General features: G+C 29.6%; 1 protein-coding gene across 2 annotated transcripts in view; it reads right to left on the bottom strand.

Annotated features, from left to right (window-relative positions):
* Positions 1 to 14,620, bottom strand: part of MTA1-like (metastasis associated 1-like) — a 112,618-nt gene that overhangs the window by 80,532 nt on the left and 17,466 nt on the right. For both annotated transcript variants that reach the window (XM_067288431.1, XM_067288430.1), the window contains exon 2: positions 6,358 to 6,425. In XM_067288431.1, the coding sequence (XP_067144532.1) occupies positions 6,358 to 6,425 (68 nt within the window). The remainder of the gene's footprint in view (positions 1 to 6,357; positions 6,426 to 14,620) is intronic.

Here is a 14,620-nt window from a genome sequence, read left to right as displayed (position 1 = left end):
ACTTTTAAACATTTTGATTTAATTAAGGTATCAGAAACAATGAATGGACATTAATTACTTTTCCCGTTTTATATCTGGTCTGTGTCAAGTTTGGAATTTGCAATGATTATATAAATATTGGTTTGTAAATTTTTCATGCAATATTGTATTATTTTTTACACTTGAGAAAAATAATTTCTTAAATGAACAAATTTTGTTTTATAAACATAATTGAAAATATCATTGAAGAAAGAAGATAAGAAGCTAATAATGCCTGAACAATTAATTACAAAACTCCTATAATCTGGAATATCTCTGCTCCTGATGATGTCAGATTAAAGGTATTCTATATATTACTTTCAAAATAATTTTTGTCCTCAAATTGACCATTAACAAGTTGTCACAAACTGCTTCTCGTCTAATGACACAATTGCTGTTTGATGTTCCTAGTACTATCATCTAACAGCAATATTGAACATTGTTCAACTTTACTGTTTGATGACAGCACCACATCATGCTAAGTTAGCCACTTGATAGCACCATAAAAGATGAATTCCTATACAAAAACCAAACTGGAACTACAGACCACTCCAAAAATTAAACACCACCTTTCATTTCAAACATAACAGTTTTAATCAAAATTTACTAACATTTTCAACCTAATTCATCAGATTGGTGATTTGCTTTTTGTCGTTATATTAGATTTTGGGAATACGAGCACTAAGGTTTAACTCTACGAAAGAATTATCACACACTATTGACGTTTGTCGAAGTAATCAAATAATAACAGGTGAACACAGTTTTTTATAACTACAGTATACATTTCGAAAAGCTGTCTGTCCATCATTAGCCATGCTTGTTACAATTTGGAGGGTTTATAGAACTTTATATCCAAAACCTAATTCATCAGGCCACATCTTACGAAAAATACATTTGAAAATGGAATATTCCAAATAGAACACTTTCAAAAATTATTGTAAACTGAATTCCTTCAAATTTAAATATTCAAAATACATTCTACACTTACACTAGAACAACATATATAAATATAAACATTTCAATGAAAATAATACAATATAATACAGAGAAAATAAAATAAAACTTGGAACATCTGTTGAGAATTTTTATTCCATATACATTTGAATCTACAATCTGATGCTGGCTTAAGAGAAAAACATTCCTTGCATACTAATAGTTGACAAAATGGGACTAGGATTCACTGAATGTAAATACATAATTGTTTTATTTTCAAATTACTATGATTTTCTACCTATAATATGCAGATTATATTAAAAAAACATTCTGACTTCAAATGTGTAAATTACAGGCTGTTGCATGTAATCTGTAACAATTTTGCTACATCATTAAAAAAAATCACTCTAAAGTTATTTTAGATTTTGTTACATTAAGAAGTCTTCTTAATATGATAAAATGTGATGAAATGTCTTTCTTTTTGGGGTGGAGGCAAAAGACAAAGATATTGATGGCCAATCCATTCACTTCTACTTATGAATGGAATAGTATTATTCAGACATCTGTCAATTCTCCATTAAATATCTCCCAGCTAATCTTTGTTTAATTATATTTTAAGCTCAGTTTAAATAATAATAATAGTAGTATCTGATCTGACATTTCAACCAAGAAGACAAAGACATAACAAGAGTTTCTTGATATAATTTGTCAAGAAACTCTTCAAAATTTGTCTTCAGTTTTCTTCATTATGATATAGGAAGAAAGTTTGTTCCAAGAAGTTCTTATACAGATGCAATTTAATCATATTTTATTAATATAAAAATTCACTGAAACACCAGCAAGACAAACTTGCTTGTATCAATCAAAAATTATACAAGCAAGTATAGCCATCACCTGTATGGAATCAATTTTATTTTTATTGTTAATTTTTATTTATTATTAATTAATTTGCCTTTATGATAAATTTGTGAGTAGCAGTGACGTTCGATGACATTTGATGATAGGGAAGCTATGCCGACCCTGGATCGAATCATTGGAAGTGTTATATGATATTTTGGTGTGTAGCATCCACAAGCTAAACTGTCAAAGGTTAGTGCTCTGTAAAGCACATGCATAAATGTGTGTAATCCGGCTGCTTTACACCATTCAGATATTTCGGCCAAGGAAGTTGTCCTGTATTCAACAATACAGCACTTCCATTGGGATGTCAAATTACACAAATTATATTTATTGCTAATGTGCCAAAAGAGCAATAAATGATAATACAAACTAGTGCAAATTAAATGATGATATTTTTTTGTCAACAAAAACTTACTCACATGGATTACACACTGCTGCAGATTATATGATATTAAACTTTTTTGTTAATAAAAAATTGCACCTGTGAATTATATGCTGCTGCAGATAATAACAGAAAATTACAGAAATATTTTAATTTAGTAAACTTGCAAGCAATCATAAACTAAAACTATATGCTGAAGAATATGACAGAGTAATAATATGAAGAATAATATTTATGTTTAATAAAGAAAATTCTGACTTTCAGTGTTAAGTTAATAGCAAGGTTGAGGCCGAAGTTTTAAACATGAAAATGTATACGTTGGATGTTCAGCGCCGCTTTCCTGTAAGTGTAAAAGTTTGACAATGGCATTTGGAAAGTCAGTGGAATCATGCTCAACATTCCAAATGCCATTGTCAAACTTCTAGGCTTACAGGAAAGCGGCGCTGAACGTCCGATGTACATGTTTTTGTGTTTAAAACTTTGGCCTCAACCTTGCTAATATATTTTAAAAACAAACAATAAAATCATAAAAATTTGCAAAAATTTTTGACAATAATCATTTCTGTCGTCTTCAGGCACATAATTCAAACATCAAATGGTTTTAGAAATCACAGCAGTTGAATTTGAACAGAATTTAAATTCAAATAACCTGATTCTGTTCAAATTAAATTGTTTCAGCTTAAAAAACTATTCAATATTTAACCTCTATATGCCCAAAGATGACAGAAAAGTCTGTCAAAAGTTCTTGTTTTTGTAAGTTTGTCATTTTTTAAAATATATTAACATTGAAAGTCAGAATTTTCTTTATTTATCCTCTTTAGTGTATGGTGCAATTTAAATTCTCATTTCGATATGTCCATTATTTATTACTTCAAATTCAATTACAGTAGAGTCGTTAATCAGAACACTGGTAATCAGAATCGCCGGTAATCAGCACGATTTTCAGTCAGACTGTGTCGTGCTGAATCGAACGTTTTTGATACTAAATTTACTTCTAAAGTATAATTTTCATGTTTTTATATTCTTCAATATATTTATTTTGTTTGTACAAAATGCAGAAATAATTTTTAACGATACGATAGCCTCAATTATTATTATAAAAATTTTCGTTAGGCTTAAAATCGACGAGAAATTCAACACGAAGCGACACGCAACGGAGAAAAATTTGAACATCGGACAGGTTAATGTATTTTTTCGTACATAATGGGTAATCGGAACAACCCCAGTCCCCAACTGATTCCGATTTTCGACTCTCTACTGTATCCTTAATATACTATATACACATTTCAGTATTCTGTAATACTTTTATCAATAAAACTCATACAATCTTCTGCTTTATTATGCCATTGCAATGTTAACTGCACCTAAAATTACAGGATACACTAAATACTTCATAATGATTTTGATAGTAATTTAAATTACATAATGTACATATAATATATAAAACAAGATATTATTCAACCATATATTTTATTCACTTTAATAAAAAGAAATACAGGGAAGAGACAAATTTATCTTCTTAAAATAATTCTAACTATGTCAAGTATTATTAGATAAATATATATGTGCATTAAGGAAAGTCAACTTCTGTTCTACAAAAGTATTAGTTTTGGCTTAAAAACATTGTATACTCCACCATAAGTCTAATAGTAACTTATGTGCATTAAATATTTTTTTATTTTGTTTAAATAAGCAAAATGTATCTATTTAATTCATAAATTAAATAAAATAGCATAAACAAAACTTTATAAAAAATTTACAAAAATTCAGAGAATGGCAGTTTTAATATTAATTGAAAAATGAACGTAGTCTGACAAAATAGTTGCCTTTTTTATTTACTGTATACCTTATTACTCCATGTACACCTCCAAATAGTGTACATGGATGGAAGTAATAGTATTGAAGCTACTTTTGCTTTATTATTTATATTTTAACAATTTTTCTAATAATTCAGTGAGAAGTGTATTTAAATTTCAGGCTATAGTACAGTTTTTCAAAGATAAAAAAATTAATCTCTAATAGAGAAACATCATTGATAATAATTACAAGTGTCTTTTCATTAAGTTATGAAAATGTTTGATACACTGTTTTAAATTCCTAAAAGGATTTATGTGAATGTTAACTTTACAAATATAAACAACTTTACGAAATCCAATACACTACATTAAAGCTACAACTGTGATAAAAATGTGACTGTTAACTTTAAATAGTAAATAAATTCAATGGAAATATAAAATAAAATAAAATAAAACATACAAGTATACATCGCTCAATATGTAAATTAGAGTAACATTAATATAGCTTGAGATAACTGGAAATTGTTTGACTTTAATCTAAAAATTGGGTGTATAGACATTTACATTTGTAACTACATAAAAGTATTGAATACAAAACTAAAAAAACTATAACAAATAAATTTATGAGAAACAGAATAATCCAGTATATTTTGTTACTTATATTTAATATCTGGCATATTTTTTAAAAATGATAAATAAATCAGTTATAAATAAATTTACTTAAATAATAGTCATTTACTTGTCTTGTAAACAAAAACACTCTTCCTGATTTTAAGTCAGTCAAATTACAATATTATTTTTTTACTGTACTTGGAAAAATGTTTTCTTTAATGTTTAATTAACAAGTAATTTTGTTAGATCTGATTAATTTTATATTTTAGTTGCAGTTTAACCGGCATGCCAGTAACCCTAGGTTTCCGGCATGCTGGTCTCCCCCATGCAGCATGCTAGTCATTCCGTAAAATACAGTAGAAAAAAAAGACTAAAAAGTTTTTTAAAAAGTATTTTCATCTACACGGAGTGGTGAGCTGTGACTACTATCACCAGTAATCCAAGCTCTTCCATTGATGTTGGTTGGCCTTGAGAATGCTAAATTACCATCCTGGGATACCAGAAGTAAAGTTGAAAAAAGTTATCAAGAGACAGGACCAGTGGGAGGAGCATCATAATACTATAGAACAGGTAGGCACAAATCACCTGCAGATGGATCCAGAAAATACTTACTGTACTGATGACTTTTGTGTAAAATACCAAATTTTAAATGAACACATTGATTTAATTTTGATTGAATAAAATTGCTTTTTATTTAAGTAAAGAGATCATTTTACATCCTTGGAGTACTTAACTCTGAAGTAAAAATGTTAGAAGACAAGTAAATATTGAATAATAGCTTGAATGCGTATAAACAATGTTCATTTTTCAAATTAAATATTTTTTAAATTTGAATATAATTTACAATTTTTGATTAATAAACATAACATTTTCAAGAACTATCATAAATAAAAAATCTGCAAAATTACTATTTTTTTTCTTCAAATTAACTTATTGTGGTTACTGGCTCTCTTCTTAATAAAATTAATTAAAAATTAATGAAATTTAATGTAACTTTTAAATATTTTTATATTTTCAATAACAAACAGACCATAAAATTTTAAACCCTTTAAATATTCTGCAATTTTTTTTTCAAATTAATGAAACTTCTAAATATTAACTTCAAAAATTTATGGTTATCTAAATATATAAAATTACTTTTCCTGACTGAGTGATTGACTGATTGATTCATCATCGCCCAGAGCAAACCGCTGAACCTAAAGAGGTGAAATTTGGTACGCAGTTAGGGTATGTCATGAAAACGCACACTAAGAAGGGATTTTTTGAAATTCCCCTGCAGGGGGGAGAGGGAGAGCATTAAGGCTTAACCTGAAGAATGGCTTCTACTGTACTATTTTAGATGCAATTTTTTTTTTCAACTACATTTAGTCTTCATTGAGTACTTAGGTGTATTAAATTGATAACATTTCAGACATTGTTATAAATATTTTTATATATTTTGATTTTTTAACCAAATGTTTAAACCATTTTAAATTCAAATTTGTTATTGCATATTGGTTCGATTATAGAATGATTGTAAACGTTCTAAAAAATTGATCAAATCGAAAACAATTTGATTATCCGCAATTTTCATCATTCTTAGCAGTAGGTGTTATATAACAATTACTATGGTTGTTGAAATACTGAATATAAATGGTGTTTACTTGCAAAATCCACAAGAGTGAAGTCACAAGTAACAGCTAGTTTTATCATAAACAGTTAATGCTAATCATTTACCTTTATAAGCTCTTCAATTCTTCTGATTTGGTATGGAGCAGTAGAAGAAGTCTCAAAAAAGACATAATCTGTAAAATAAACAATCATAATAATTAATTAATTAACTATAAATGTGAAACATAATTGTTTATATTCATTATTCACTCCTCTACTTTCAATAAATTGATCATTCCTAACATATACAACAGAAATTTTTAAATTTACCTCTCAGACAACTCTATACATTTATGAATCTATATATATATATATATATATATGTATATATATATATATCGAGACGATTGATAATAATAATAATAATAATAAGACGGAAGGATTTATGATTGCCATACAGGATCAGGTCATAAATACTAAAAACTACAGAAAACACATACTCAAAGATGCAACACTCACAAATGACACATGCAGAAAATGTCACATCATGCCAGAAACTATACAACACATCACCTCTGGTTGCAAGCTCTTGGCACAGACAGATTATTTACACAGACATAATCAAGTAGCAAATATAATACACCAAGAGCTTGCAAAGAAACACAAATTAGTAGACATCCACGAACCATACTACAAATACATTCCACAGACAGTATTGGAAAACAACACGCACAAAATGTACTACGACAGAGCCATAATCACAGATAAAACAATTTACCACAACAGACCAGACATCACACTCATTGACAAACACAATAAAATCACATACATTATAGACATATCCATTCCAAACACTCACAATATACAAAACGCATGCACTGAAAAAATTAGCAAGTACACAGAACTCGCCCAGGAAATAAGGCATTTGTGGAGGATGGATAGGGTGCTTATTGTACCTGTCATTCTCTCCTTACAGGTGTCATACCAGATACACAACACAAAAGCCTAGGCACATTAGAATTGAATAGAAACACATACATCACACTACAGAAGGCCACTATATTGAATACATGTCATATTGTGAGAAAATTCCTGAATACAGACACACACTGATACACTTCTTTAATTTCTGTTTTGGTTACTATGCCTTGACTTTGGTCCGGCATAGTACACAGCCACCGGTGTTAACCACGTATATCTCACTTAACCCAACATAATAATAATAATGCTGTATAAAATATATATTAAAAATTACCTTTGAATTAAGTAAAAATTTTCACAAATAGAAAAAACTTATTAAAGTTTGCTGGAAACTGCATACAGCAACAACAACAACAAAAAAGAATGCTTTGAATTGAGTTGAAAATGTTTAAAAAATCAACTTAGATCAAACTTCTAACTTAAAAAGTAATTTTGTTTTTTAAATAGAACATAATACAAAATATTATTGTAAACTTTTATAATAAGATTTTAAAAAGCAAAGATGGTCAATACTCAGAACACTCAATCTGATTCTTATTAACCAAGAAAAGTCCTGCTACTGAGAATGTCCTTTCTGATTTATTTGATATGGATGGAATCACCTTCAATGCATTTAAGAGAAGACAGATGTTATGTGTTTTTTCACCTGTAGCCTTGAAGATTTCTAGTTTGTTTTTGAGATGCACTGCAGTACTTCTTTTGCTCTCTATTATTCTTGATTTGTCTACCTCGGATGCTTTAATAGAAACATCAAGCTTATAGCCCAAAAATTCGGCAGTTTGTTTGGCTTTAATAATTAGGTTTATGAAGAACAACTTCATATTTGCTTACTTCATACTCGTTTGTAACCTTGCCCAATTTGCACAACCTGACAATGCAGTTATTGAAGCTACTGGGCATGGTTAAAAATTAAGACAGCATAAGCACAATTATTCCAGTTATTACAGGTTCTGACAAGTAAAGAATTTTTAGAGTCCTCTCACAAATAGGCTACATATTGATTATTGAAAATCTGTGACATGCCATAATAAGCAAAAATTTTAAAAAATTAATAAGCAGGCTTAAAATTAATGAATACGAATGTATTCTGACAGTTTATGGGTTAATTATATTTTCTATTTGCAAAATTTCCTCAACTTTAACTCAAAATAAGAAAAAAGTGAATTTTTAATAAATTTGCGGGATTTCCCGGGTTAAAAAACAGCCAGGATCGCATTGTAGAAACCCTAACTCTAACAGAGCACTAAATGTTTATAAGATACCTCTAAGACAACGTTTCCCAACCGCCGGTCCGTGAAAACTTTAAAAATATATATTTAAATAAGTCAGGAGATAGAAAAACTGCACATGTGTGTGTGTATGTGTGATTGGTATGACACAGGGATAGATTGGTGTTTGTCAAGTTCAAGTAGCGATATCTATGTTGAAAAAGAATGCATTATATATATTTAGATAAATTTTTAATTCAATAGAAGCCGCACCAACACACGTTTACTTATAATTCTCATATCACGTGTTGATAATTGCTGAATTTTTAACCATCAGTATTGTTATGCTGTGTGAACCTCTGAATGTGTTTCAGTGAATTTCGTATGCATATGTATTCCTGCTTTGTTTTTCTCTGATACCGAATGTGTATTTGTATTGTTATCTGCTACATTTAAACGATAAAATTTAATTAAAATATCAATAACAATAATTGTTAAAATGCCATTTTTTTCAGCCCTTGCATAATAATGAGTAAGAAGAAAGTGCTAAAAACTCTGATTGATTTTTAAAAAAAATCAAGTGCAGATACTAGTACTAGCACAAGTAATATTAATGATCAAGAAACTTGTTCACCTGAAACAAAACAAAAGTGTACATTTGTACATTACTATAATGTGGTTTATTTAAAATTTGGCTTTATTATTTGGCCAGAATCTGAAGAAAATGTGCAAAAACCACAGTGTGTTGTTTGTAAAGACATTCAGTCAAATGAATGCATAAAACCAGCTAAACTTTTACACAATTTAAAATCTAAACTTCCACAACTGGAAAACATGCCAATTACTTTTTTGAACAAAAAAGTCTTGAATTAAAACAACAAGTATCTTCTTTTTAAAAATGCTTTTCGGTTGAAAAATCAATTGTGAAAGCTTCATATTTATGTAGCTTTACGAGTTGCAAAATGCAAAAAGCCTTACTCAATTGCCGAGGATTTAGTAAAGCCATGGCTTAATTGATATGTGTTCAGAATTGCTAGGCCCTGTAGCTGTTGATAAAATGAAAACTCTTTCTTTATCTAATGACACAATTCAATGCAGAATTTCCAAATTATCAGCTGATGTAGAATATCAACTAATTCAAAAATTAAAAAAATCAATATTGTTTGCAATTCAAATGGACGAATCAATTGATGTGTCAAATAATGCCGTTCTTCTTTGCTATGTCCGTTACATTGATTATGAAGTCAACGATGTAAAAGAAGAATTACTTTGTTGTCTGGAATTAGAAAGTCATACAACTAGTACTGAAATATACAAAGCTGTTAATAACTACATCAAAAATAATTCCCTTGTATGGAAAAATTGTGTTGGTGTATGTACCGATGGAGCAGCATGTATGACAGGTTAACATTCTGGAGTTATAATAAAAATAAAAGCAGTAGCTGCAGATGGGATGATATTTACTCACTGTTTTATACATCGGGAGTATTTGGCAGCAAAAAAATATCTTCCCAACTAAATGACGTACTTACCCAATGTGTAAGAACTGTAAACTTTATTAGGTGTAACGCATTGAATTTGAGATTGTTTGCAATTTTGTGTAAAGAAATGGAATCCGAGCATGAACATTTGTTACTTCATGCAGAAGTGCAGTGGTTGTCGCAAGGTAGAGTTTTTGAAAAGCTTGTTTGAATTAAGAGAGGAAGTTCAATCTTTTCTATATCAAAAAAACTCTGAATTATCCAAAATTTCCCGCGACAATAATTGGGTTGCGAAACTGTCATACTTATTGGATATATTTTCCCTTATTAATGAATTAAATTTAAGCCTTCAGGGAAATAACACTACCATTTTTAACTTGTACAATAAAATTGATGCATTTAAAAAGAAGTTAACACTGTAGAATAAACGAATACAAGAAGACAACTATGATATGTTCCATTCTTTATCAGATTTTATTAATTCAAGCGATCTGGATATAAAATACATAAATCATATGGTTTGTGAACATCTGCAAGCACTTTCTTGTGCATTCAATGAATGTTATCCACCTGAAAAAGATTGACAAATAGGAAATATGTGGATTATTAATCCATTTATTGATCAGCAAACTAATAGATTGAACGACTTTGAACAGGAAAAACTAATCAAATTAAGTTCAGACTAGGTATTAAAAACATTGAATCAATGCCCAGAACAGTTTTGGATTAAAGTTAAAATTGAACATCCAGTTTTACATGAAAAGGCAGTTAGGATGTTACTACCTTTTTCAACAACGTACTTATGTGAATCAATGTTTTCAGCAATGGCAATGATAAAATCGAAACAACGAAATCGTTTGAGTGTTAGTTCTGCCTTACGCCTTGCAGTTACAACTAGGGATTGCAATACCGGTATACCGGGATATCAAATACTGGGATTTTGAGTCATTTGTACAATTTTGTAATACCGGTATTCACAAGTTTAAATACCATTTTTTCGGTATTTACTAGAAATTTTTTAAATTGTCTCAACTATATGTTCAGGGGTCGCCAATATAGCAAAATAGTATATGTTTTTGTTTTTATGTCTCCCTAACAGGCGAAATGAATTAGACTGTGAATACAAAGTTGCATCACACAGTCTAGAGAAGTGATCAATATGTAAATCACCCAAGGAGGCAGGCCAAAACTGTCCTATTACAGCTCAGAGCGATACTGCACACGCGCAGGATTCGTAGTCTGATATTTGTATCTGTGAAAACAAGGTTGTAATTGTGAAGAAAGTGCGTATTATTTCGAAAAATTTCGATATATTTTTAAAATTGGTGAGTTCGTTATTCACATTGTATTTGCATATCATACTTTAGGGTTCAAAATATTTTTCAGATTTATTATATACTCATAATTAATAAACCCATAATAATGAATAAGAATAACTTTAAAGAACATAAAAAATCTGTTGATAATACTTTGGTTTGGTTTCATTATTTATATGATGAAAAGAATATGATGGCACAATGTAAAAAATGTTCAAGAGTTATTAAAGTGAATGGAGGAAGTACAAGCGGAGTCCATACACATTTAAAAACGAAACATAATACAAATTTGTTAAAGAGGAAAGAATCTAATTGCGATGAAGATACAAATTTAAGCACAGTTTCTAAGCCCAAGCCATCAGGGATTTTAGATTATTTTGAAAAAAAAGATAATTTGGATGAAATTATAAGTAAAATGACAGCATTAGATGGTTTGCCATTTCGAGTGTTTTGCACTTCTACTGAATTAAGAAAATCACTATCCGCCAGAGGTTTTAAAAATCTACCAACATCGATTAATACTATAAGAAGAACTGTTATAAACTACAGTAACGGTGTTCGCAATTCTTTGAAACACGAGTTAATGCAATTAAAAGTAAATGGTGAAAAATTTAGTCTTACATTTGATGAATGGACAAGTGTAAGAAATAGACGCTATTTAAATATAAATATTCATTCTGAAAAAAAATTTGGAATATAGGACTTACACATGTCTCGGGAAGTATGCCAGCCGAAAAATGTGTGGAAGTGCTTAAATCTAAATTAGGGAAACATGGATTATCCCTGAAAGAAGATATTGTATCCATAACGACTGATGGAGCAACGGTTATGAAAAAAGTTGGAAAGTTGATTGGTGCAAATCAGCAATTGTTCTATGCTCATGGAATTCAATTAGGAGTAATAGATGTATTATACCAAAAAAATAAAGAACAGAAGAACCCAAATACTGTGGATATAGAAACTTCTGATTCCGACTTTGAAGAGAGTGGGGGTGATACTGACAATGAAGATAATGACAATGTAATTGTTGAAGAAGATATTGCTAATGAGGATGAAATATTAACTCATCAAGAATTGTTACCTATAATTAAAAAAGTTTGAAAAATTGTTAAGATATTTAAACGTTCCCCTACAAAAAATGCCTTATTACAAAAATATATACTAACTGAAAATAAAACAGAACATATGTTAATATTAGATTCTAAAACACGTTGGAACAGTTTACTCCTAATGATGCAACAATTTTTGAAACTGAAAAATCCAATCCAAAAAGCAATAATCGACTTAAACCTGCAAATTAATTTTTCCAATAGCGAATTCGACTTAATATCCAAAACTGTATCAGCTCTACTTCCAATAAAACTGGCTGTGGAGGAATTACGTCGGAGAAATTCTAATTTATTAACAGCTAATGCAACAATAAATTTCATGTTGCAGTCACTGAAAGAACAGCGCACATCACTATCTGAAGAATTATATATTACATTGAAAAATCGCACAGAAGAAAGGCATACCGAAATAGAAAATGTCTTACAGTATTTACATAATTATAATTATTTTAAAAATGAAAATAAAAAAGGAGAAAAGAGACTAACCAATTCAAATTTGATCAAGTTTATAGTAAATTTTCTTAAAATTTTTTACCCACAAACCTATCCATATTCAGAAGAATTTGGCAGAGTTATCGAAGATGATGATGATGACACTAATGTCGATAGTGAAAAGGAATTGTCTCTTGAACAAAAATTAGAATTAGCGATAACTAAAAAAATTTCAACAAACCAAAATACAATACAGAAATCAGTTATATCCAAAACCATCCAATGAGAAATCGATTTATTTGAAGATGAGGGATTTAGAGGTAAATACTTGGAAAAAGTATATCGCGCATTGCTAACAGTACCACCAACTAGCGTAGGCTGAAAGGGTGTTTTCGACAGCTGGTAATTTTTGCACAAAATTGCATTCCAGGCTTAATGACAGTACAATTGATGCATTATGTTTTTTAAGATCACATTTCAAAAATTTGTAATAATACCACAGACTGAATAGTGATATTTACACTTTTTTGTGATTTAAATAAATAAGATGTTCCTTGTTCTTTTACTTTTTGTGATTCTTTATATACTATTATAATTTATAAGTTACAAATGATTTTTTGTGATATTTATTCTCTCTAATAAAACTGGCAAATAAAACAAAAAAACACCTGTGTTTTCTTTCTTTTTTAAAAATTCCTACCACCGGTATTAAAACCGATATTCTGGTATTAAGATCTAAAAAATACCGAATACCGGTATTGAACTTTTGGTCCGACATTGCAATCCCTAGTTACAACCTTATATCCAAGAATTGATGATCTTACTAGCAAAAATGAAAACCAGCAATCACATTGATTTGTATACTAATGTACTGGGAAATAAGAAATATTTCTTGCTCAATGTAGTTTGCAGTTTTTTTTACAACAGAGAATTTTTTAAAATTAAAAATAATATTGTCACCGGTCCACATAAAAAAAGCAAATATTTTCCAGCTGGCGATGAGTTTTGGGTTGAGAAACAAGGCCCTAAGAGATGAACAGTTTCAGAGAAACTTAATCTATGTAGGTTCTACCAAGAGATGTCTCAGAAAGTGCATAACAGAGCTGAAAGCTGATATAGATAGAGGGAGGCAAATCACTGCTCTCTCAATATATGTGAATGACAGTGGAATTTGACATAATTTACAACAAGCTACATTGATTAGAACAGTGGCAAACGTAGACCAACTGAAGAAACTGGAGTTGCTTGAGATTTTTAAAGCAGACATGCAAGGCAATGTATAAACTTTAAAGAAGAGAATCAGATTTCATAAGCATGGTAGGCACTATTTGATATGTCATTATAAAAGCAGTTTACACCATCTATGCTAGGGCACATCCTATTGGTCAATCTTTTGTTTTAAATTTGGATTTTCTCAGACTTCTTCTGCATGTTCCATTTTCAAACATTAAAGCCTACAGCAAATTGTAACCTGAAACACGTCTCAGATGTCGACCGAAAATGTTTGTTTTTTTCTGGACTTTCGTCAGTCTGCTGAGTGAATTTCAAGGTTAGTAGGCCTATGTGTTTTTAAAAATGAAATATATGAGACTATCTCCTAAGCTTCATACTTACAAGTCAGAGGAGGAGGATATAAAATTGTGTGAATTATGAGGCAGTTTTATTTCTATTCTAGCAATTTTTTGCGAGATGTATGCCAAAAGGGTTATCTATACAAAATTACAGTAACTGGTACTGGTAAATTACAAGGTTACTAGTTACAGCAGAATATGATAAGCTTTTGTTATTTTTTAGAATTTCAAAACTTGTATATTGCTATTATTATTATGAATAAATAAGCAATTGGTCTTATAAGCAGTTTT

This window comes from Centruroides vittatus, unplaced genomic scaffold (assembly GCF_030686945.1).
Source record: "Centruroides vittatus isolate TY-2023 unplaced genomic scaffold, ASM3068694v2 scaffold_861, whole genome shotgun sequence".
NCBI classification, from domain to species: domain Eukaryota; kingdom Metazoa; phylum Arthropoda; class Arachnida; order Scorpiones; family Buthidae; genus Centruroides; species Centruroides vittatus.
The sequence above is the reverse complement of the archived record's forward strand: the minus strand, read 5'-3'. Positions and strand labels throughout refer to the sequence as shown.